Source organism: Gymnoscopelus microlampas (genome assembly GCF_963454915.1).
Source record: "Gymnoscopelus microlampas genome assembly, chromosome: 7".
Lineage (NCBI taxonomy): Eukaryota > Metazoa > Chordata > Actinopteri > Myctophiformes > Myctophidae > Gymnoscopelus > Gymnoscopelus microlampas.
This window is the reverse complement of record NC_139944.1, coordinates 12040347-12063005: the sequence shown is the minus strand read 5'-3', so window position 1 is coordinate 12063005 and position 22659 is coordinate 12040347. Positions and strand designations below refer to the sequence as shown.

General features: G+C 40.0%; 4 protein-coding genes across 4 annotated transcripts; 2 read left to right on the top strand and 2 right to left on the bottom strand.

Moving 5' to 3' along the window:
* Positions 1-69: 69 nt before the first annotated feature.
* Positions 70-1979, bottom strand: LOC311049384 (small ribosomal subunit protein eS26). The gene is made up of 4 exons (XM_084062950.1): positions 1906-1979; positions 876-1053; positions 292-422; positions 70-169 (listed from the first exon to the last, which is right to left on the bottom strand). The coding sequence occupies exons 1-4, from the start codon at positions 1906-1908 to the stop codon at positions 134-136; spliced, it is 348 nt and encodes a 115-aa protein (XP_083919076.1). The 5' UTR covers positions 1909-1979; the 3' UTR covers positions 70-133.
* Positions 1980-3644: 1665 nt separating this feature from the next.
* On the top strand, positions 3645-7733 carry drc2 (dynein regulatory complex subunit 2; the record flags this gene model as incomplete). Its single annotated transcript, XM_084061583.1, has 8 exons — positions 3645-3791; positions 3929-4096; positions 4234-4403; positions 4563-4701; positions 4939-5136; positions 6304-6522; positions 7198-7350; positions 7440-7733. The coding sequence occupies 8 exons, from the start codon at positions 3645-3647 to the stop codon at positions 7731-7733; spliced, it is 1488 nt and encodes a 495-aa protein (XP_083917709.1).
* A 653-nt stretch (positions 7734-8386) lies between these two features.
* Positions 8387-10932, bottom strand: fkbp11 (FKBP prolyl isomerase 11). Its single transcript, XM_084062500.1, has 6 exons — positions 10568-10932; positions 10399-10461; positions 9517-9604; positions 9337-9370; positions 9089-9159; positions 8387-8632 (listed from the first exon to the last, which is right to left on the bottom strand). Exons 1-6 carry the CDS (start codon positions 10673-10675, stop codon positions 8430-8432), a joined length of 567 nt encoding a protein of 188 aa, XP_083918626.1. The 5' UTR covers positions 10676-10932; the 3' UTR covers positions 8387-8429.
* A 720-nt stretch (positions 10933-11652) lies between these two features.
* LOC311049644 (ADP-ribosylation factor 3-like) lies at positions 11653-16147 on the top strand (the record flags this gene model as incomplete). Its single annotated transcript, XM_084063380.1, has 5 exons — positions 11653-11686; positions 13685-13942; positions 14299-14409; positions 15242-15366; positions 15986-16147. Exons 2-5 carry the CDS (start codon positions 13795-13797, stop codon positions 16145-16147), a joined length of 546 nt encoding a protein of 181 aa, XP_083919506.1. The 5' UTR covers positions 11653-11686; positions 13685-13794.
* Between the last annotated feature and the right edge of the window lie 6512 nt (positions 16148-22659).

Genomic DNA, 22659 nt, shown 5'->3' with positions numbered 1-22659 from the left:
TACTTGACTGGTTGGTCTTTACTACAATTGCATGGTATTCCGTTAATGACAGCCATTGAGCCTTGCAAGTTCTTTTTTATAAACATTTATTAACTGATGGTGTACATTTCTTGATTTCTCTTTACACACATCTTTACATGGGCTTCGGAGGAGCTCTGGGTGCACCACCCTGTGAAGAGAATCATGGGTAAGTTAGATTTAATAATATTAACAAGATATATCTGAACAGGATTTTAAGTCAACCTTTATTTATACAGGTTATTGAAATTTCTTCACGAAAGTTTACAATACCTGAGGCCTGAACCTGGGGGGTGGGGTGCGGTCCTTCCTGGCCTCACAGGAACGGTTCCTCACCACCTTGCTGTGGATGGCACAGCTCACACAGTAGTGGAGCTTCACGTACAGCTTGGGCAACACGTACGCTGTAAAGAGGATAGAAGACATACTACTTTTAACATTTTACTGTTGTGCCAGTGCAACCATAATGTTGGTCATGTAGCTATATAGGCAAAATAATGGCATTTTTTAAAGCATAACAAAGGGCTTACGTGGTTAAAGGAGTAGTTCACCCAAGAAATGATTTATTTTCTATCAATTACACACCCCATGAAGCCTTGAATTCATGTAGTTTTGGTTTGTCGTATTCCTAAGCCAATAATTTGATGACCGGAGGTCTCTCCGATAGGAGACTCAAATGCAGGTCATTTGAGTCTTACTGCCTCCTTGATGACGCCTCCGCCGATCAAATTATTGGTTAGGAATGAGACAAAAACAAAACTATGAATTGAAGACTTCATGGGGTATGTAATTGATGGAAAATAAGTAATTTTTGGGTGAAACACTCCTTTAACTAGTCAATTATTAAATATACTCACAATCAAAGACGCTGGCCTCTGAGATGTCCCTGACAGCTGCGGCCTCAACGATGTTCCTGATCACAAACTTCTTGATGGCCTTATCCTTGGGCACACAACGGGCACAGTTGGTGCAGCGGATGGGCTGCACATGCCCACGGCCCTTCTTTGCACGACCGTTGTTCCTTCTCTTTTTGGTCTAGAAAACAGAAACAATACATTACTTCTAAAGATGAAGACAATAATGTGAAGAACACACCATTACTTCCTGAATACTGCTGCATTTCAACAGCATTCACATTAAAAGTTGGTCATGATCAGGATTCAATGATAGGAATAAGGATAAATATTGATTTGTTATCGATATTGGATCATGTCATGTGGAGACATGTCATTGTGTCAATAAAAGCGAATTCCTCATGATATTGTCAGGAGGAATTAGCTTTTGACAGGCGGTCACAATGGGCCAGTGCGTGTATGTTGATGCTGTACAGTAAAACAGCACAACGCATCAACATCTGTAAGATACCTTACATCCCATTGTATTCAACTTTACATTACGACCATAGTCTCAAATCACAGGTCAGTGAATTTGCTCGAAAGGCATTTAGGAGTCTTTCAATTTACCGCAGCAGTAGCTAATTTAACGCGTTTCGGCTTCTCAGGCCTTGAGCGTTTTCTGAAGGATCGAGAAGCCAAAATAAAACGTCATTTGTTTGTCAGACTGCTACTGCGGTAAGATGAAACACGCAAAAATATTATCTTTAATGAGTGCGGACTGTTTCTTATGACTTGTACTGAACAACCCTGAGTATCACATTATGGACCTGCTCAGAGAACACATGCACAAGGTAGCTAGCTAGCTAACAATGCTACCTCAAGGCCAGGCCTTGTTTTTTATCCGATATGCTGCGCCAATTCGAGATTATCTCGAATAATACGAGTAATATATGTTACTATACATACGAACTAGTCACATTTTCGTTCCTATTTAAATAATTGGCCATTTTATTAGGTTTAGTCAACGGGAGCGCCTCGACGCCGCACTCACCATGTTGACGGAGAGATAGAAAGAGGACCGGAAGAGGCTGCACAGGAACTATATTTCCGGTTCCGCCCGTGCCATACTCGATATATTATTAAAATCCTAAAAGTAAAAACGAATGGCAGTATCCCCCCACTTTAATAAAGTCAAGTATTAAACATAATATCCCACGGTAAAATATTTGTATAATAACGCTTTCTTTTGAGCTAAAAATGATAAATAAATACTGAAATAGCGGGTATGCGCATGCGCATACTGCATTGTGGATGCACGTTTTAGTACTAAGCGTGGTTCGCCTGGGCGGATTTAACCTTACTCGATCAGCGTTGCCATGTCCGCGTATTATAAGCGAATTAAAGCTTATTTTTCTGTGAAGTTGCTTGGTGGTTGCGGGTTGCGGTTTTTTTTTTTGGGGTAGTTGCTTATTATTTTGGTCTTGTTTCCCAAATGTTGTTTAAGCCAGTGGTTCTCAAGCATTTTCATGTGGACCCCCAAATTAATATGAATTTGTCTGCAGACCCCCACCTAAAAATATGTTATGCCATACAAGATTTGTGTTGTAAAAATCTTGTAAAAAAAAGATTTGTTTGTATTTTTTAAATAGCAGATCTACAAGCTCACAACGCGTGGCATCGCAACGCGTTGTGAACTTGTAGATCAGCCATTTTCAAATAGCCAATGTAGAAGCTAGGGCTCGCTTCTTTTGGGCTTGTTTTCATAGACCTGGTTGCTTGTTTCTCTCGCAAAAGCTGGCAACACTGGTTATAGGGGTCTGGCGGCCCACATGTGATGATAAAACATGCGCATCTATCGGCTACCTGTGAGTTAAATGTATTTATCAAATGTACAACTACAGTAAATGAAAAACCTTGACACGGCAACGGTACATTGCGTTGTCGATAACTTGATGTAAATACATTCTCATTGGCCAGCGTAACTGGATTCATTTTAGTTTTTGCAAATGTAAAGGAAGTAAAAAAAAAAAAAAAAAAAAAACGTTGCTAGGAGACCATACACAACAACAGAGAGGATGCTCATCATGGTGCTCACAGGTATGTTAAGCTCACTGTACGTTATGTCAGCGATTGTAAGATACATTTGTAATTAGCAAGTACATCATTAGAATGTTTCTGTAGTGTAAAATCTCACAATCATGGAAGGTACTTAACTCTAAAAGTGTTTGCTTTTCTAGAGATGGGGTGACAGTGTGAAAGAATGCAGAATCAAAGTTTTGATGCTGCAAATAATACGTTTTTGAATTTTAAAATCTCTTTGATTTGAACAAGATTTGTTCAAATGTTAATGCAATAAGCATTACATACAAAACAAGCAAATAAATAACTACTACAATAATACTGCTGTTGATGGTACCCTACCTTCTGCAATTGGAACACAAGTTACAAGAACTCCAATGAAATGGGCCCCTCATTAGCAAAATACAAAAGGAGAACACAAAATCAAACCACAATATACAGGCCTACAATTTACTCAAAATATGGCAGGTTCACATGACAGTCGAGAAGGCAGATCCCCTCTCTCTCTCCTATGAAAAATAAAAACATAGGTTACTTAGCTAATGCTTGGCTTGCATTTTAATATAGTATAAATTAAACTGTTTTGTTCTAAACTATGAACTATTAATACAATTATTTCTTTTTTTTCCAGGTTGAATCGCTCACAATTAGAGACACAAGCAAGTGCTTCAGTGAGTCAAAACTAAAACAAGCCTACCTGAAGGAGAGACTATGCCAAAGAAAAGAGTTAAAAAGGGTGGTGGGGGTAGGCAGGGTGGGATGACAGAGGAGGAGAGACTCCTTTATATGAAGCATAGAGCCCAAGCAGAGGATGAGATGGCCAAAAGGAAAGAGGAGATGCTTACCCAGTTCCTTAAGGTAGGCTACTTCATCACACAAACAAAGACAGCATGGATCACCATCATTCTTTTAGGCTACATTTCAACTTGTTTGGATTTTGGTCCTATGCATCATCAACCCCTTGTCTGTTTCAATTGTCATGCCTTTGACATCAGGATAAGTTGCACAAGGAAGAGAAGAACAGCGCTGTCAACCTACACAAACTGACGCAGCAGTGGCGGACTGTTCTTCGCCACACTCGCGCGGCAGAGTTACGTAATGACATTGATGTGTCCAGGCAGACCTTTGAACGGGTTCTTGATCACAAGAATAGCGTCGTTAAGGTGACTTTATCCTCCTTCAGCTCATGATGATTTTCCAAATGTACATTATTGATTGTGTTGTTGGTTTTATTTGCATTTTGTGTGTGTGTGTGTGTCTTTTGTTGCGTATTTGTATAACCTCAAACCTTGTGATTCAGTGTTTGGTGAGGGATCTTCATGAGGCAGAGCAGCAGTCAGCCCAGGCCCTGCGCTCTCACCTGTACTTTGTAGAGTCACTGCAGGCTCTGCAGAGAGACAGACTGGCCTCTCACGAGGAACAATGGAATGGCGGCCAGCAGGAGTTGAGTTCCGAGTTCAACTCTGAGAGGTGTGTGTGTGTGTGTGTGTGTGTGTGTGTGTGTGTGTGTGTGTGTGTGTGTGTGTGTGTGCGTGCGTGCGTGCGTGTGTCTATCGGCCATTTTAACTAGTATCAATGTCCCTTGCTGCATGGTAATTGATGTGAGTCTACTTACTTTGTGTTTGTCAGAGAGAAGTTATTGTCATTGCATCAGCAAGAGTTTGTCTACTTGGAGGATGTGACTTTTGCGATGGAGCAGCGCTACGGCGAGGTGGTCGGTGAAGCCCGGCAGGACTACCAGAGCACTAGAGATGAGATCAAAAACAGGGTATATCTTGCAAAACATTTTAAATCAGTGTCACTCCCAAATCATAACTGGAACCCATAGGCACAAAAAAAGATGTGGGAACCACACAAGCAAGCATTGTGTCACACATTCCTAAACATTTAGATTGCATCCATGCTTTCATGGTAGAAAAGCTGATTACATTTGTTGCGCGCAATGTCAGACTTGGTGTCAACGACCACAGTTTTATATCCTATCTCCCACTGCTAATCTGTTTAGCACATCAAAGAGAAGCATGACCTGCGGAACCAGCTGGAGGGATCCGTTAAGACTCTGTGGTGTCAGTACCAGCAGGCCCAGCAGAGTTATAAGGAAGCTACTGAGGATCGTCGCATCGCTTATGAGGCACTGCGCGCCCGTGACCAAAGCAGTGCACAAGAGATTGAATCCCAGACCCATACATTGCAGAAGATGCAGGTTAGTATTAGTACTGCAATGGTTGCGTGACCTGCACACAAGGATGCATTATAGTACTGTATCTCTAAATCTGCACCTTTTTTTGTATCAAACTCTTGTCCAGGTCTCCTTCAGGACATAGAGGAAACTCTAGGGGATCTTAATAAGAGTTAGGGTTTTAATTAAGCTGTCTAAAGGGCTATCCATATCATTTGTTTGTTTGTCACGGGGCAGCCCGTGCCCTATACATAGACACACTAAGTGGGAAGGGACTATTTGTATCTTGTAGCATATGATTTTGACCTGTATTCAATGTAGAAATGACACAGACTTCAGGGGTTCAAACTTGGTTTATTTAAACACTGTTTATTGGAACGGATCTGAAATGTTTGTTTGGCACCCTCTGAATCTGACTGGTAACTGCCGAAAACAGAACAGGCTAGTCAATTGGGTTTAAGAAGGGGTGGAACGTGCCATGTACTGTAGAGGAGGAGGGGTGTTTGACAATGTTAATGAGCAAAGTATTTCTATGTCTTTTTGAAGTAAATGCAAACCCAAAATGGTGTTTAGTTTAAGGTACAACATCTATTTATGTGGTAGGTTATTTATTCATCAGATAGTTGTAAGCTTGTAGATAAGCTCAGTTTAAGGTTAATTGTTTCTGTGCTTGTGGTAGGATCCACTCCCTATTTAAAGGAGGCTGCAAGTGACAGTCAGTTAGTTGAACTTGGCAAGCAAAGCGTTAACAGCTGTGAGACAGAGCTGCCAGCCCCCTTATTTATGGGATAGCCTTGTTGTGCAGTCACTGTATGGTGTGTTCTTTAGTTGTGCTTTAAGTAATTCTATAGTTTTTGTAAGTCTATTTTTCCATGTCTTATTTATTTTTCACTATCTACCTGCTGCATATTGTGAGTGTGAGAGAAATAAAACTCAACGATCTGCAAATTCTGAACTTGTTCGTTTTTGGAGCCTTGGCCGCTTGGTCAACCTTTACAATGTTTTATATTTTTGGGTTATTTTTGTTTTGGATGGCATATCAACACTGTTTGAAGTGTCTACCAAATTGCCTGGCATTCAAAGTACTACGCAGAATATTGTTTTGTACATGTACATATGTATCTTGCTACTTCTATAGATGCTTAAATACCACATTAAAAACATGTTGTGGTAACTATTTTCTTTTCTTAGGACTCTATCTCCATGCTGCGTGCAAGTCTAAGCTCTAACCAGAGAGAGAGCGAGGCCGCAGCAGGAGAACTGAGAGCTGCCAGAGAGAAGGTGACCCTCCAGACTCGCCAGCTCAAGGCTCAGATGAGTCGTGCTCATGCCTCAGAGAAGAGCCGGCTCACTGACCTTGTCATCCACAGCAACACAGCTGCCAAGAAGCTGCAGGACATTGTTGCTAAGGTGGTTGTCATTATTTGACTGCAGTTTGTATTTCTAGCCATTCATGACGTAACTCATTAAGACCTACGGCCGATTCTACTAATGCCTTCTAAATCAGTTATTTTTCTTTTCCGTGCCAAGGACCCCCACATTTATATATATTTGTCCGCGGACATCCATCTGAAAATGTTTTGTGCCAGGGACCCCCAGAAGAGAAGATTTGTGTAAAAAAATCTGTACAAAATAAATAAAAGAAGCAAAATTCAAGATATTTCAAACACTTTCAAGATTTTTCCCAAAAAGTACAAAAAATTGCAGCGCGGCACTTATTGACGCGCTGTGAGCTTGTATATCTGCTATTGTTGAATAGCCAACGCTAAAATCTAAAATGACACAGATCGCTTTCCCGGTTTTAATGGAATTAAGCACTTGAACCATAGCATCCCTGTTCTGGGGGTGAACATTCAAATAAATTGCAGATCTATAAGTTTGCAACATGTTGTGAGTGTGTAGATTGGCTATTAGGCAAATAGGCTGACCCTGGTCAACTTGTATATAGGGTTTAAGTGGTTAAGATACCTGTGCATGTTAAATCAAAATTGCCCATCCACAGATTGGCTAAATACACGGATGTCAACACCACATTTGACAAAATAATGAATGTAAATGGCCATTGCGTCCTCTGGGCTGATTCAGGGGGAGAAGCTTCTACGTCGAGCCGAGATGTGCCGCAAGCTAGAAAGTGACCGGGAAAAAGTCCTGCCCTTCTATATGTCCTCTCTCACACTAGAGGAAGAAGACCAAGTGAGAGCTCAAGCAATGGAACCACCTGCCGAAGAACTAGCAAAGGTAATCAGTCATTTTGGCACAGTGGAATTGTAACATACATTAGAACTGTGTTATTACTGAAACATCCCAATCTGTGACTCTGACTTTAGGCAATGACCGACTATTGGGATTTGGAGAGATTCTGGCAGCGTTATAATAAGGTACTTCTGGAGCGCCTGAGTCTGGAAAAAGAGGAAGCGGCTCTGACGCAAGAGAACCAACAGCTACAGGCTCTACTGCGGCAGTACCTGGATGGCATTTCTGTCAGCGACAACGTCCTCCGCCAGCGCAACCCTCTGCTCATGGTGTCCCAGCAAACTCTCGCTGTGCCAATGATTAGAGACAGACAGCAAAAACATCACACTGTCATCGAGGCAGCGCACGTGGTGCAGCGCACACTGTAACATGGAACGCCCCCTGACAGGTACCACACCCAATACTCAGACAGGTACCACACCCAATACTCAGCGATGAAGCAGGGACCCCCTCTATATTGTATAAAATTGGGTTTCAGATTCAAATTGTTTTTTTTTAACTTGATCTGCTCTTTTTTCTCCTCTACACCTATATATATATACCTCTTGGCCAAAAATAGCCGATCTACAAGCTCACAACGCCTCGCAGTGCGAGGCGTTGTGAGCTTGTAGATCTGCTATTTTTTGGCTAAAGTTCTCCTCAGAAAAGGGATGCTAGGGTTCAAGTGGTTAATGTAAAACAAATAATAATATCAAACAAAAATTGGCGGCCCCCCTGTAATAACTCTGAGGACCCCCTAGGGGTCCCCCCAGACCGCCTGTTGAAGACCCCTGGCCTACAGAAACCACAGTGGTGTCAATTCCAATATTTTTCTTTTACTTTACATTACCTGTTAACCACTTAACAGAACTTTTTTTTCTCCAGAAAATAGCCAATCTACAAGCTCATAATGTGAACTTGTAGAACTGCTATGCTCAAATAGCCTAAAATGACATGCCCAAAATAGGTACACCAGGGTTAAAGTGGTTTAGATGGTATATCGTATCATCAACAAATAAACTCAATTGACATTACAACATAATCCTTTTTTGGGTTTTTTATTTAAATAGTTTTGTGGCTTGTTCTCATTTCTTCTTCTTCTTATCCTTCGCCTTCTTCTTGCCGGACTGGTTGCTGGCCTTTTTATAGAGATAGAGTCCCACCATACCTAGCAGAGTTGGCACCAAGCCCAGACACACTAGAGGAAACACATCGTTCACCATCTTCTGCCATGGGGTCTGCTGCGTGAGGGACACCACCTCCACTTCAAACTCAAGGGTAGCGTCACCTGGGACAGCACAAAACCTTTGTCAGGGTGTGTGTGCGTGTGTGTGTGTGAAGTCAAGTTTATTTGTATAGCACATTCCATACACAGTAAATTCAATATTCTTCACATTAAAGGACAACAAAAGTAGTATAAATAAAATAAATGCACATCCAAACACATAAACATAAAGTACCACATAAAACGCAACACCCCCAGAGAGTAGGGCCATAAAGACCAAATGTACATTCACCTCCTCCAGATTTATATTTTAATAGGTACAGTCAGGAGACCAGTGTCTGATCTGAGAGGTCTGAAAGTTGTTATTTCTTTGTGTGTGTGTGTGTGTGTGTGTGTGTGTGTGTGTGTGTGTGTGTGTGTGTGTGTGTGTGTGTGTGTGTGTGTGTGTGTGTGTGTGTGTGTGTGTGTGTGTGTGTGTGTGTGTGTGTGTGTGTGCGTGTGCGTGTGAGTGTGTGATACCTGGAATTGTAGGGGGGTATCCTCGTTTTCCATATGCAAGGTGTGATGGAATAGTGGCCTTGATTGTTTGTCTGGTGTGTCATGAAATACATAAGCATTCACAATACATTTTATAAAGGAATTGCCAGATTCCTTTGCTAAAGCATTGTCATAATCACCATTTGTAAAAGTATGTAATTAATTGTGATATTAATTTATTACATTATTATTATTATATTGTTATTATTTGAATGTTATTTTTAACTTACCCTTCACAAACTCCAACTAAGCTTTGCTCCAGACCTGATAAGAACATATGTACAAAGTCAATAAAGCAAACACAAATATAACAGGCTGGACTTATGCTTATACATGCTAAACGTAATCTGATGAAAGTGCGTGGAAGCAAAAAGCAGAGCCTACACATAGTATTTAACTGCCATTTTTACCAGGAATGACTGTCCTCTTCCCCAGCTCAACTACAAGGGGGTCCCGGGATAACGATGAATCAATCACCTTGCCATCTATCAGTCTGCCCTGTTTAGTAAAGTACAATAATAAAAAATATAATAAAAAAAACAAACATTTAAAATCATAAAACAATCAAAATACAAAAATGTTTTGTACAGAAAAGTACACATGTGAAAACACAACACAACATATGCCTGTATACCTTATTCAATGTATCTTTTTTCTCACTCTTAATATTTACTTATCCTGTTACCAGCTGATTTTCTTAACTATTTTGAGATACCTTGTTTACTTGCTTCAGTACATGCCTATATGACCTGTTAGTATGTAAAAAAAAAATCCCCAAAAACTCAATAAACAGAACGTAAAACAAACAAACATATGCTTCATGCCTACATATGACAAATAAGAGTCATCACATCACATGGGCGTGTGTAAACAGTGTGGACTAGCCTACTACACTGACGAGGACCCAGATTGCTGACGTGTTGCACCTCCCCATCACACGGCATAGTAGAATGTCTGGCACGCCAAAGACAGACGCTTTCTGACGCATCGGTCAAAGCCCAACAATTCAAACCGTCTGATCTTCACATACCAATAAGCTCTTGCGTCAAATAACGGTTGACGTGTTTTTGCCTGGTGATGTTTCACTGTCAGTGGAACATGGTTAAAACGGTGTCCGCACGCACATGCATGCAGATGTGCCACATAGACGAGTGTGTTAGTCATCAGTAGGCAAATTTCACTACAAATGAATTGCAACATGCAAATTAACCATATACTTACCAACCATACACAGCCACAACAGTGGATACAGAAATATAGATAATAAAGTGCACGATCGTTTATTTCCTTACCGTGTAGTGGATTTGTAGAGTGTCTCCCATTTGCGAAAGTACAGAGCAAGTTTCAGGTTTCACCTTGAGGCAAAACAAGAGTTAATCCAGCTGTTCAGCCACAATAACTCGCCGACTGCATCAACAGATGTTACAGTGTGTGTGTGTGTATGATAGTACAGTTGCTTACCAGGGTCTCCACCAATAACTCTTGTTGCGATCCATTTTCCTCTTCGTCCTGCGCTGCAACACAAGTCAGAGCAGCAAACAGGAGCAGAACAACTGCAGTCTTCTTCATTGTAAAAGTAAAAAGTTTCTGTGGAAAACCATCCAACTTCCGTCTTCTCTTCACGGTTCAAAGCCTGATGATGTGTGTGTGAGAGCGTCGAGTCAGTGCTCTGCACACGATCAGTTAAGAGGGCTTAGTTAAACTTGACGTCTGGGTCCTTGCCAGGTAATGCTGAGGTGTAATAGTGCTACAGTGATAACGGGGGGTCGGTTGTCCACCCAGATTACGCTGTGGTGGTGGTGTGTGTGTGTGTGTGTGTGTGTGTGTGTGTGCCCGCCTCACACATTCCGCCAGCATCCAGATCCAGTGGTGGTGGGTGGAAAACGGAAATGTCGCTGTTACCTACTAGTACCGCTGGAGGGCAGTGCAGGACAGACAACAACTGACAGTAGGCTGCTACTTATTGCAGGGAGATGCCGCCTGTTATAATCATCATCATCGCCTATGTTATATACTGCAATGTAGAAATACTCTGTTACAAGTAAATGTCCGGAATTCAACATTTACTTGAGTAAAAGTACAAAAGTATTGGTATCAAAATGTACTTAAAGTACCAAAAGTAGAACATATTCATTATGCAGAATGTCCCATTTCACAAGTTTTCAAATGTATAAAAATCGTTTGAAAATAGCAGATCTACAGGCTCACAATACGTCGCATCGTTATGCATTGTGAGCTTGTAGATCGGCTATTTTCAAATGGCCAAAATGTGTATAGGGCTGAAGTGGGTATAATGCATGTTTTGTAATAATAATAAAAATCTACAAAGTAACTAAAGTTTTCCAATAATTGTAGTGGAGTAAAAATACAATATTTGCCTTTGAGATGTATTGGATTAGAAGTAAAAGTACGGAAAACTGGAAATACTGAAGTAAAGTAAAAATGCCTCAAAATTGTACAGTACTTGATTAGACCGCTGGTCTTGAACCTAGCCCATGCATTTTGTATCGCGAGACCTTAGCCAACCCCTCCAATGAAAATATCGTGAGACATTTGCGTGTGACTTCTTTCAGCTATAAGGTAAGTGAGGATGATGGCACCATTAACCTGAGAAAATAGAATAAAGATTTGTGCGTAAATGCTTATAACGGTTCATCTTCTCCGAATGTTTGGCTTGTCTTACGGCTAGAGCACATTTGGGAAGCGGATTCCAATTGAACTGTAATGTGCGGATGAATGGGGTGGTTGTAATCATGACACTGAATGACCGCACTGTCTATTTCATCACCATGAAACCTAAGTAGCCTTGGATCAAGACTATCGTAGATGTATTCTTTATCGATTTTGACATTTTTATATAAAAATGTAAAAATCGATCAAATACATAGTCTAGTCTTGATCCATGGCTAAAACAACCGAAGCTAGAAATGGAAGCGGTGCTGCTACCGGCTCTGATCAGAAGGACATCAGGAACATCATGGTAGATTCAATTCATTGGTAAAGTGCTGGAGAGGCGAGATGGTGTTAAAGCTGATAAATCAAATCACATTGGGAAATTCGCAGGTCCAATGGCTATAACGTTAGCTGACATTCAAGATAGAGAATCGGCGTATTAAATCTCTATCCATGGTCTTAATTCACAGTTTTATAGATCATATTTTTGAAAATGAACGGATTATTATGTCGGAATCGGAATACGGTGCTATAGTGTGGCAACCACGTTCAGGACCATGGACAGTGCTTTGATGGAAAGGACGCATTCGGGGCCAACTAACCGTGGCCTATAATGCTACAACCATGCAGTAGGCTATTTATCAGTGGTGGAAAAAGTACTCACAGTTTTTACTTAAGTAAAAGTATCAATACTGCAATGTAGAAATACTCTGTTTACAAGTAAGAGTCGGGAATTAAAAAAATACTTTAGGAGTAAAAGTACCAAAAGTAGAAAGTAGCCTACTCGTTGTGCAGAATGTCACACATTTCACACATTTTTAAATGCATTAAAATCTTTTGAAAATAGAAGATCACAATGCGTCGCATCGTGACTCATTGTGAGCTTATAGATCTGCTATTTTCAAATGGCTGAAATGTATGGTTGGCTGAAGTGGTTAATGTATGTTTTGTAATAATACTCAAAATCTATAAATAGAAAATGGTAGGGGAGTAAAAGTATAATCCAATCCAGTCAGCTGGTTAGGTGAGAGTTGTCTCTCTGGAAAATATATTTCAAGTCGTTTTGAAGTTGAGAGCTAGATTTATTGAATCAAACATATATAAATAACATTATATTGGCTATAGACATGCATGTTTTGGGTTGTCTCAGACCAAATCTACTTTAAAGAGACATGTGGTGGGGCTGTGTTTGATATTACTAAGCTACAGGCCTGCTAATGTAGGACATTTTGCATAATTATGCATGTTCTCCATGGGTCTTGTGATCTGGGGGACGATAACATTTGCAGGAGAAAAGGGGACCAGGGTTTGAACAGATTGTGCTACAGCCTGGAGTCATGTGGCACCAACATAGTTGTCCTCCACACTTGTGCCATGATTCTGAATGTGTGTGGGAGAATTGAATAACCTAGCGTTGCACCTGTCCTGGGTGTTTGTGTATGCATAAGGTGTTCTGGCATGTGTACATTTGGTAAATGACATTCACTTCTTGGGGATGAGAAGTATTGTATTGGTGAGATGTAGGATTTGCCTTACATTTGGTCTAGGGTTGTCACCATTGTGTGCGGCCACATTGTTATACCTCAACCTCATGCTACTGTATATCATACATGGGCAACTTGCGGCTCGGGGGCCACATGCGGCCCCCACCTTCACTTAATGTGGCCCGCAGGTTAATATTGGAATACTGATTAATTATTGATTTCAGCTGACGAGTGTGAGTGGAAATATAGTGACTCTCTCCATCATCAAAGTTGCCCACCACTGCCATATATACTTGTTACTTATTCGTTGCATTTTAACTGGTCAGTATAACATGACCAGAGGTATTTACACTGATTGACACTGAATCATGAATTATGCTTCAGCAATATTAATTGGTTATTTATTCTCTTTTCCTTTCAGTTCATTCCCAACTCATCCCCACTATTTCATTGGACTGGGATTTGCTGAGGGGTAATTAGCCTTCAGGTTGTAACTTCACATACTGAAGCTGAAGAGCCTTCTGCTGAATCATGGGGAACATTTTCTCAAATCTGTTGAAGAGCCTCATTGGAAAGAAGGAGATGAGGATTTTAATGGTGGGACTCGATGCTGCGGGAAAAACTACAATCCTTTACAAGCTCAAATTGGGAGAGATAGTCACAACTATCCCAACGATTGGTACGTGCAAAGACAAAGTGACATACAAGTATCATTTCATAGTTAAGCAGGCTAAATTGTTCTACCATGAACCTCTTAGCTCTTAACAACTTAAGCCCGATGTACTTTGTCATATGAAGAATAGCGAAAATAGCCAATCTACAAGCTCACAATGCAACTCATTGTGAGCTTGTAGATTGGCTATTTTTGCTATTTTGTGGAATTTTATCATTAAAAAGAACATTTTTGACATTTTTAATTTTCACCTATAATAACATGGCCAAAAGACGGACGTTAAAGGTAACCACTGGAACTCAAGCATAAATTGATAACCTAGATGTTTTATGAGGTTTTTATGTGCATGTAACTGTTGTTAGGGTTCAATGTGGAGACGGTGGAGTACAAGAACATCAGTTTCACTGTGTGGGATGTTGGTGGGCAAGACAAGATCCGTCCTCTATGGAGACACTACTTTCAGAACACACAAGGTGAGTAGAGTCCGCTTTTAAGCCCCATTTTATACTTCGTTATAAGACGGTGTCGCGTGCAGTGGTGGAAAAAGTACTTAAATGTTTTACTTAAGTAAAAGTATCAATACTGCAATGTAGAAATACTCTGTTACAAGTAGAAGTCCGGTAATCAAAATTTACTTGAGTAAAAGTACAGAAGTATTGGCATCAAAATGTACTTAAAGTAACACAAGTAAAAGTATTCATTGTGCAGAATGTCCCATTTCACAAGTTCAAAATGTTTAAAAAATAATTTGAAAATAGCCGATCTACAAGCTCACAATGCGACGCATTGTGAGCTTGTAGATCTGCTATTTTCAAATGGCCGAAATTTGAAGTGGTTAGTGTGTTTTGTAATGATAATCAAAATATACAAAGTAACAAAGTACCTAAAGTGTTCAAATAATTGTAGAGGAGTAAAAGTACAATATTTGCCTCTGAGATGTAGTGGAGTAGAGGTAAAAGTATTGAAAATTGGAAATACTCCAGTAAAGTAAAAGTACCTCAATATTGTACTTAAGCACAGTACTTGAGTGAATGTACTTAGTTACTTTACACCACTGGGCGCGTGGTGAAAATAATGAATCTACAAGCCCACTACATGTCGCGATGCAATGCGTTGTGAGCTTGTAGATCTGCTATTTTCCCTATTTGACAAACGTTTTTAACATTTGCGCCTAAAAAGGTGAAATGTGGACGCCAGGTCGAATGTGGTTAAGCAGACGTCTAGCCACACAGAATTATTTCACTCAAGATGAATTAGCTTCCGTTCTCACAAAAAGCACGTATCTTTCATTGTTCATTGTTCCAGGTCTAATCTTTGTGGTGGACAGCAATGACAGGGAGCGCGTGAACGAGGCGAGGGAGGAGCTGATGAGGATGCTGGCAGAGGACGAGTTGAGAGATGCTGTGCTCCTCGTGTTTGCCAACAAACAGGTCAGAAACCTTTGCTCTACCATACGTGCATACTTTTGTACACTTGTGCACCAAACATTCAGTCATTTATGTAGCATTTAATTAGGGCTGCGCTCTGTTGACCAAAAAAAGTGTACATAATTGTTTTCTTCTGTGCTCAGTGCTCTGTGCTCAGGTTATTCAAAGGTTTTGTAATAGGAGTGCAAATATTTAGACATAACAATTTGTTATGGCACGCAACTTTATTCGCAGACCTGAATTACTACACAACACTGTAATGATTGGATTTCGAAACTCTCCCTGATTAATGTTTCCTTCCCTGCCCTTAACATCACTGATTAATAGTTTTTCCATACAATAACAATCAAACAAGTCTTAAGTAAACACTTGCCATAAGTGAACTACTTTCAACCTGGTGTCGTTATAGGTGACATTGGGCATGTCAATATAGGTGAAAATTCTCAAGAATTCTCAAAACATAACAAAAATGGCTCACAGCGCATTGGCTATTTTTGCAGCGCGACACCATCGTACAAAGAAGTATAAAATAGGGCTTTAGTGGTTCTGGGCCTTTGCTTCCACAATATACCTCCAAGAGTGATAATGCTGCATCCTTAAACTCCATTTACCTCTGTGACAGGACTTGCCGAATGCCATGAATGCTGCTGAACTCACAGACAAGTTGGGCTTACACTCCTTGCGCCATCGTAATTGGTATATCCAGGCCACCTGCGCCACGAGTGGAGATGGCCTCTATGAGGGCCTTGATTGGCTGGCCAATCAACTCAAGAACAAGAAGTAAGATGAGAATAGCAGGAACCAGCAGGGCCCCTCACTGGAGTGTTTTGGTGGGTATATGCCGGGGTGGGATAGGTGTGAGAGATGACCTTAAAGTGGCTGTGCTTGATACAGTAGGTGTGAGGTGAAACTCTAGAGAGGTTTGAGGAGATTTTTTGACTATTTGACTATTCATTTTATTTAAACGTTTACGTTTGTTGAGGTTGTGAACAATTTTCAGCATTCATTGAAAACAGATTATCATGTATTCACATATAACCACTTACTCATACGCAGATGCACAATAACCATAAGCAAACAATAGCCACTTACTTTCCTATGTGTTCATATCTTGCTATAGGTGCTAAGTGTCTCTATTAGTCTCTAGGTGCTATAATGAGTCAAACATGACTCCCCTGACTCCACAGTGAGTCAAATGTGACTCAACTAACTCCATAATGAGTCAAATGTGATTCAACTAACTCCATAATGAGTCAAATGTGACTGCCCAGGCTCCACAATGAGTCAAATGTGACTGCCCAGGCTCCACAATGAGTCAAATGTGACTGCACTAACTCCACATTGAGTTAAATGTGACTCCTCTGACTCTACAATGAGTCTTTTTGTCGACTGAATTTTTCAATTGTCAGTAACAATCCATATGAAGAGCTGTTCTGTGTATGTTTTCTTTTCACATAGCAGAACCACCGTTGACAAGAATCACTGATTGTAGATTTGCGTCATTTTAATTTATAGATAGATTATTTTATTTTATGTTTTAGTTGTTTTGTTTTGCTCTGCTTTTGTGGGCAATTTAGATGACTTTTAGATGATACATTGATACATTAGAATATGATGGCCGTATGTGTGTGTGTGTGTGTGTGTGTGTGTGTGTGTGTGTGTGTGTGTGTGTGTGTGTGTGTGTGTGTGTGTGTGTGTGTGTGTGTGTGTGTGTGTGTGTGTGTGTGTGTGTGTGTGTGTGTGTGTCCATGTGCGTGTGTGTGTGTGTGTGTGTGTGTCCATGTGCACAAGCTTAGGGCAGCCTATAATTGGAAAACATGAACAAACCTCTTCTAAAGCTAGAAATCTGAGTAAGAGAATTGATTTGAGAATTAGTTTGTAAACTAAAGTTTTTTTTACACTTCAGTGAGCTTCATAAAAAAGTACTTTTTTGATGTGAAAAGCTGATACACTTCTCTCTCATTCAGTGATGCAGAATAAACTGATTTGATATTTCAATTATTTCAAATTTGACTGATCACAAATAAGACAGCCGGCTGTATCCAGGGTCCAGCCGAACTGGGCTAGTCTTATTGTGTTGCATAAGTTTATGGTTGCATTGATAACATTGTATATTATTCTATCCTAAGCACTACATGGATGTTGTTGACAGTGTAGGTGGGAGCTGTTCAAAGAGTTCGGTGTAGTGCAGTGTAGTTTGATGCAGGTTGCTATCCAAATCACATATTTCTGCATCAGATCAAATGTGGACTAAATATATTCAGCTTCACTATATCTTTGATGTCAGTAAAGTTTATAAATGAACACGCACACACACACACACGCACACACACACACACACACACACACACACACACACACACACACACACACACACACACACACACACACACACACACACACACACACACACACACACACACACACACACACACACATCGCTGTTGCAGTTGCCAGCTTGTGTGCCCATGTGTGATGTGAAACTGAATCACATTTCTCTCGCTTGTCTCTTATGTTTCAGTGTGAGTTAAATACTCTGGTGGGATGATTTATTGATCCAACTTTACTGCAGTGTGTAACCGAATGTGAATATTGTTCATGAATCTATAAATGGCTGAAATTATATTTATTTCACATACATATGATATTTCTTTATTTTTGTCAGGGCACATGTACAATTATTTTAGCACTCGGCAAAGCAAGCAGAGTAAGCAAGTGAATCTCTTGGTGTTGTAAAGACTTTGCCAAGATACATCAGCATTGAATTAAAAACAACAACCTAGTCACTCTGTCACCACTGATACCAGCAGAATGCAGAGGTTTCTGTCAATGGAAAGATGTCTTTGTGCCATAAGTCAGTACTCTTACTGATAGTACACTACTTGTTACAGTTCACGATATCCATTTAACATACCAAACAGTACAGTATTCATATTCTTCATCTATTGTGTGTTTCATTATTGTTTAAATTGTTTGGTTTTTGTGGCCTTATTTAGTGATGTGGAAAAACATTATCTGCAAGTCAACTTGTTAAATTTTGTCACATATATTTATCCATAAAGTATGATTTATATATTTATTCCTCTCTGCCCTCAAAGGGCTGGTGTCATTCAAGATGAATAGGCAACGTTTTTATCCTAGTATCTTTTGTTTTGCAAATATACTTAATTGATATTTGGTAGTAGAATCTTGTGGTGTTTTGGGAAGGGAAAAAAAGAACATAGGTTGTGTCTGTGAAATGATGATAATCAGTGCAAAACACGTCTTGATGATTCATTCTGTACTGTTATAGTTACACAAGTAGGTTAAAATGGTGAAGGCCATGTTTCAATGCTGGATGCATGGATACACCTGTATGAGACATAGCAAAACAAAGGAAATTCCTGCTGTATTCAAAATAAAGCCATTTTCTGTACAACCTGTCTCGTGAACTTTGTGTTACAACTCTTTCAGAGGCCATGGCTTTGCAGTCACATACATTCTTGCTATAGCATCCATTTACCAGAAGAGGTCAGAATTTACCATCATTATTGATCACAGCATATTCAATGATTTTGTTCAGAACGAAATCGATTCATTAATAATCAGCCTGAGCAGTAGTAGCTATGGAATATGTTACATGTGTGTTTATTTTTGGGTGTCAGGATTTTCTTGAAAGCATTTGTGCGTATTTTCTCTAGTTCATGAAAGTTATCTTAGGCAACAGCTTGTTCAACTTCCTGGTAGACCCTCAAGTGGTGAAATATTAACCATTTGTTTTTGGCACACATTCCCAAACTAGTTTTGAAATGACATTGTCTGCAAATACCCTGTAGAAGGGTTCCTTTATGCTCCAACATTGTGGTCAAGTGGGGGCACATTTCCTTTTATGTGAATCATTCTATGTCATTAGACCAACGCAGGAAGAGAAAAAAGAAGGAGACTGGAAGTGCAGGCAGAGCCAGTTGCCAGAGCAGTCTGGCTGGCTCACCCACTACAGATAGACCATGTTTGTTTGCCTAATGCTCAAGTGACAAACTAATAACAGGACAAGTGACAGGAGATAATTAGTCATGTCTCTGTGTCTGTACTTGTAGTCTCTTTCTAGTCTCTCACGCTGGCTCTTCTTAAAGTGTATCAAGTGGTGCAAAATAGCAAGCAATATATTAACCACTTGAAACCAACATTCTAATGAAAATATCCGATCTGCACAAAGTGATGTGAACTTGTAGAGCTGCTGTTTTTTTGCTGTATTTTAAATGTATTTATATGTACTATTTTTTTACTGTTTTTTTTAATCATATTCCCACAATAGGGACATGAGGTTGAAAGTAGTGTGTCAAACATTGAGTTTGATATAATCTGAGTCTCTTATGCATTCTGAGGTTACGGTAATTTTATGCACATTGAATGACCTTGTTGTTGAAATGTACTATACAAATACACTTGCCTTGCCTTACTGTATAATGGATCAAATGAAATCAAACATCTAGATAGCCATTAAATGAGGCCCGCCCTTCTGCATAAGCACATTGCAGAACTCAGATCAAATCATGATCAGAAGTTGCACAGGTAAACAACATGAGGATATGGTTCAAAGTTCCTCTGACCTGTGAACGTTTGCTGGCATTGTGACAGCTCTGCTCCAGCAGCCTTCAAAGAGAGAGTGATTAGACTGAGCACTTCCTGGTGGGGCTGGATACAGTAGAGACTACAATATGTCCCTTTATGGTGAATAACAGTGCTTTTCTGTGTCAACAGCCAGCTATTTGTCAAGTCAAGCAGACCTGACCCATCATCATGATGCTAAAAGGCAAAGCCTGTACATGCTTCATCATTTTTGCCTTGGTTTTCATTTGTCATTTATTTTATATTTGCCAGTATTTCCCCTAACAATAGGGGACAAATTAAAGGGGGAAAAATGCTTTTTTTGTAAGATGTTGAGCTATACAAGCTGCCAGAACAGCTTCTGTGCACCTTGATTGTACACGCCTCTGGAACTCTACTGGAGAAATGGAACACCATTCTTAAAGATATTCACTCATTTGGTGATTGTGGGGCGAGTGCTGTCTTAACACATAGACCATAATCTCCCATGCTGTAGGTGTTAAAGTGGGTTGAGATCTGGTGACTGTGAAGGCCGTGACATATGATTCAATTTGACATCATTTTAATATGAATGCATTCAGTGACACACGTCGTACCCTGTGGAGGCAACAGGGCAATGTCATACTGGAAGAGATCACTCCCATCATGGACATGGATAGAAAGGTTTTATTGTGGATAAAAAAAAAACGGCCGAAATTAAGAACCGCCCGGCCGGATGTTTAACAAAAATCCAGGCCTCTCTATCTGAGATTCACAGGCTGAATTAGTGGACACAGGTACACAGGTTACAGGTTAAACTGCATGCTACACAGGTTACATGTTAAACTGCATGCTACACAGGTTACATGTTAAACTGCATGCTACACAGGTTACATGTTAAACTGCATGCTACACAAGTTACATGTTAAACTGTATGCTACACAGGTTACATGTTAAACTGCCTGCTACATAGGTTACATGTTAAACTGCATGCTACACAGGTTACATGTTAAACTGCATGCTAAACAGGTTACATGTTAAATGCTACAAAGGTTACATGTTAAACTGCATGCTAAACAGGTTACATGTTAAATGCTACACAGGTTACATGTTAAACTGCATGCTAAACAGGTTACATATTAAACTGTATGCTACACAGGTTACATGTTAAACTGCATGCTAAACAGGTTACATATCAAACTGCATGCTACACAGGTTACAGGTTAACAACTTTGATCATGGAGATGGCCACTATTTTTCCACACTCACTCCAGACGGCCACATTGCATATACTGTCAGCCCTTTTATGTCACACAAAAGTAGCAGAAATAGCAGATCTAGCTCAAAACATTTTTTTTGTGCTATTTTTTAATTTGGAATCCTGAAAAGTAACATTTTTATGTAATTTCAAATGCATGTAGTTATACTTATGTTAACTTTATGAACTTAAATAGAAATACATTGGACATAAAAAAAGATAATTAGAATTGTAATGCTAGTCATTAAGCTACTAATAGAGGAGTTTTTACTTCTCCAAAACTGCACAGAGCTGGCTGACCATTTCAAAGACGATGTCTGGGTTGTGAGCTGAACATAATTTTAAAGTTCTATGCAAGGCCACAATGCACACGTCATTCACTTTCTGTATGACAGAATGGAAAGCATTCTAAAAAATAAGAATAGACAGTATGGGCTCCTTCTTCATCTCTCCATCAGCTAGAGGGTCCTTGACCTGAAAAACGTTGAAGACATATCTACATAAAAGCGGAAATACGTCATCCAGGCGCACAAACCTACCCAACTATACCCCCAACCCTGTGAGACCGTGTTGGTGTGAAGGACAGTAGCAATTTAGGCAACATAAGTTAAACCAGTCTAGCAGAAGTGTACTGTACATACTTCATATAATTACAAATATGAACGATAATGATTCATAGATAAGCCCTAATAAAAAGCCCGTCAACAGAACCTACTGTAGCAAGTTCACACTTTTGAGTGTTACTTGCATAGTCTAAATGTAAACCACACTTAACACCCACATATGTCTGAGAAACGTCTCAGACATATGTCTCACGCTTCTGCTGCGTGTTTTTAAAACTGTTGCATAGCGAGTGCTGACGACTTTATTTGCTATTTTCGTGCCTTTTATACTTGGAGACTGCCATGCTCAACTAAAACGTTTTCAGCGTTTTCAAACAAAGCGACCTAAGCTACATTGTATTGAATGAGAGCAGGGTGGAGAGCAACTGTGGTTCAGCAAGACCGATATTTAAATAAGAGAAGGGCAATTGCTCCTGTGAAAGCAAACAGGCAGGTGCTCAAGCTCTGGTTGGATCCTATGTATGCACAGGTTACGGGTTAAACTACATGCTACACAGGTTATAGGTTAAACTGTATGCTACACAGGTTACATGATAAGCTGCATGCTACACAGGTCACGTTAAACTGTATGCTACACAGGTTACAGGTTAAACTGCATGCTACACAGGTTACATGTTAAACTGCATGCTACACAGGTTACAGGTTACACTGCATGCTACACAGGTTACTGTACATGTTAAACTGCATGCTACACAGGTTACAGGTTACACTGCATGCTACACAGGTTACTGTACATGTTAAACTGCATGCTACACAGGTTACATGTTAAACTGCATGCTACACAGGTCACGTTAAACAACAGGTTACATGTTAAACTGTATGCTACACAGGTTACAGGTTAAACTGCAT

Excerpts from the sequence above, each read along its gene's own strand:
- LOC311049384 (XM_084062950.1), bottom strand. Across the intron at positions 423-875 it reads AGAGGCCAGCGTCTTTGATT|CGTACGTGTTGCCCAAGCTG; the intron begins GTGAGTATATTT and ends TCCTCTTTACAG. Across the intron at positions 170-291 it reads CCCCCAGGTTCAGGCCTCAG|GGTGGTGCACCCAGAGCTCC; the intron begins GTATTGTAAACT and ends TTCTCTTCACAG.
- fkbp11 (XM_084062500.1), bottom strand. The coding sequence starts at position 10,675 with ATGAAGAAGACTGCAGTTGTTCTGCTCCTGTTTGCTGCTCTGACTTGT. Across the intron at positions 10,462-10,567 it reads AGTTATTGGTGGAGACCCTG|GTGAAACCTGAAACTTGCTC; the intron begins GTAAGCAACTGT and ends TTTTGCCTCAAG. Across the intron at positions 9,605-10,398 it reads CTCTACAAATCCACTACACG|GGCAGACTGATAGATGGCAA; the intron begins GTAAGGAAATAA and ends TTTACTAAACAG.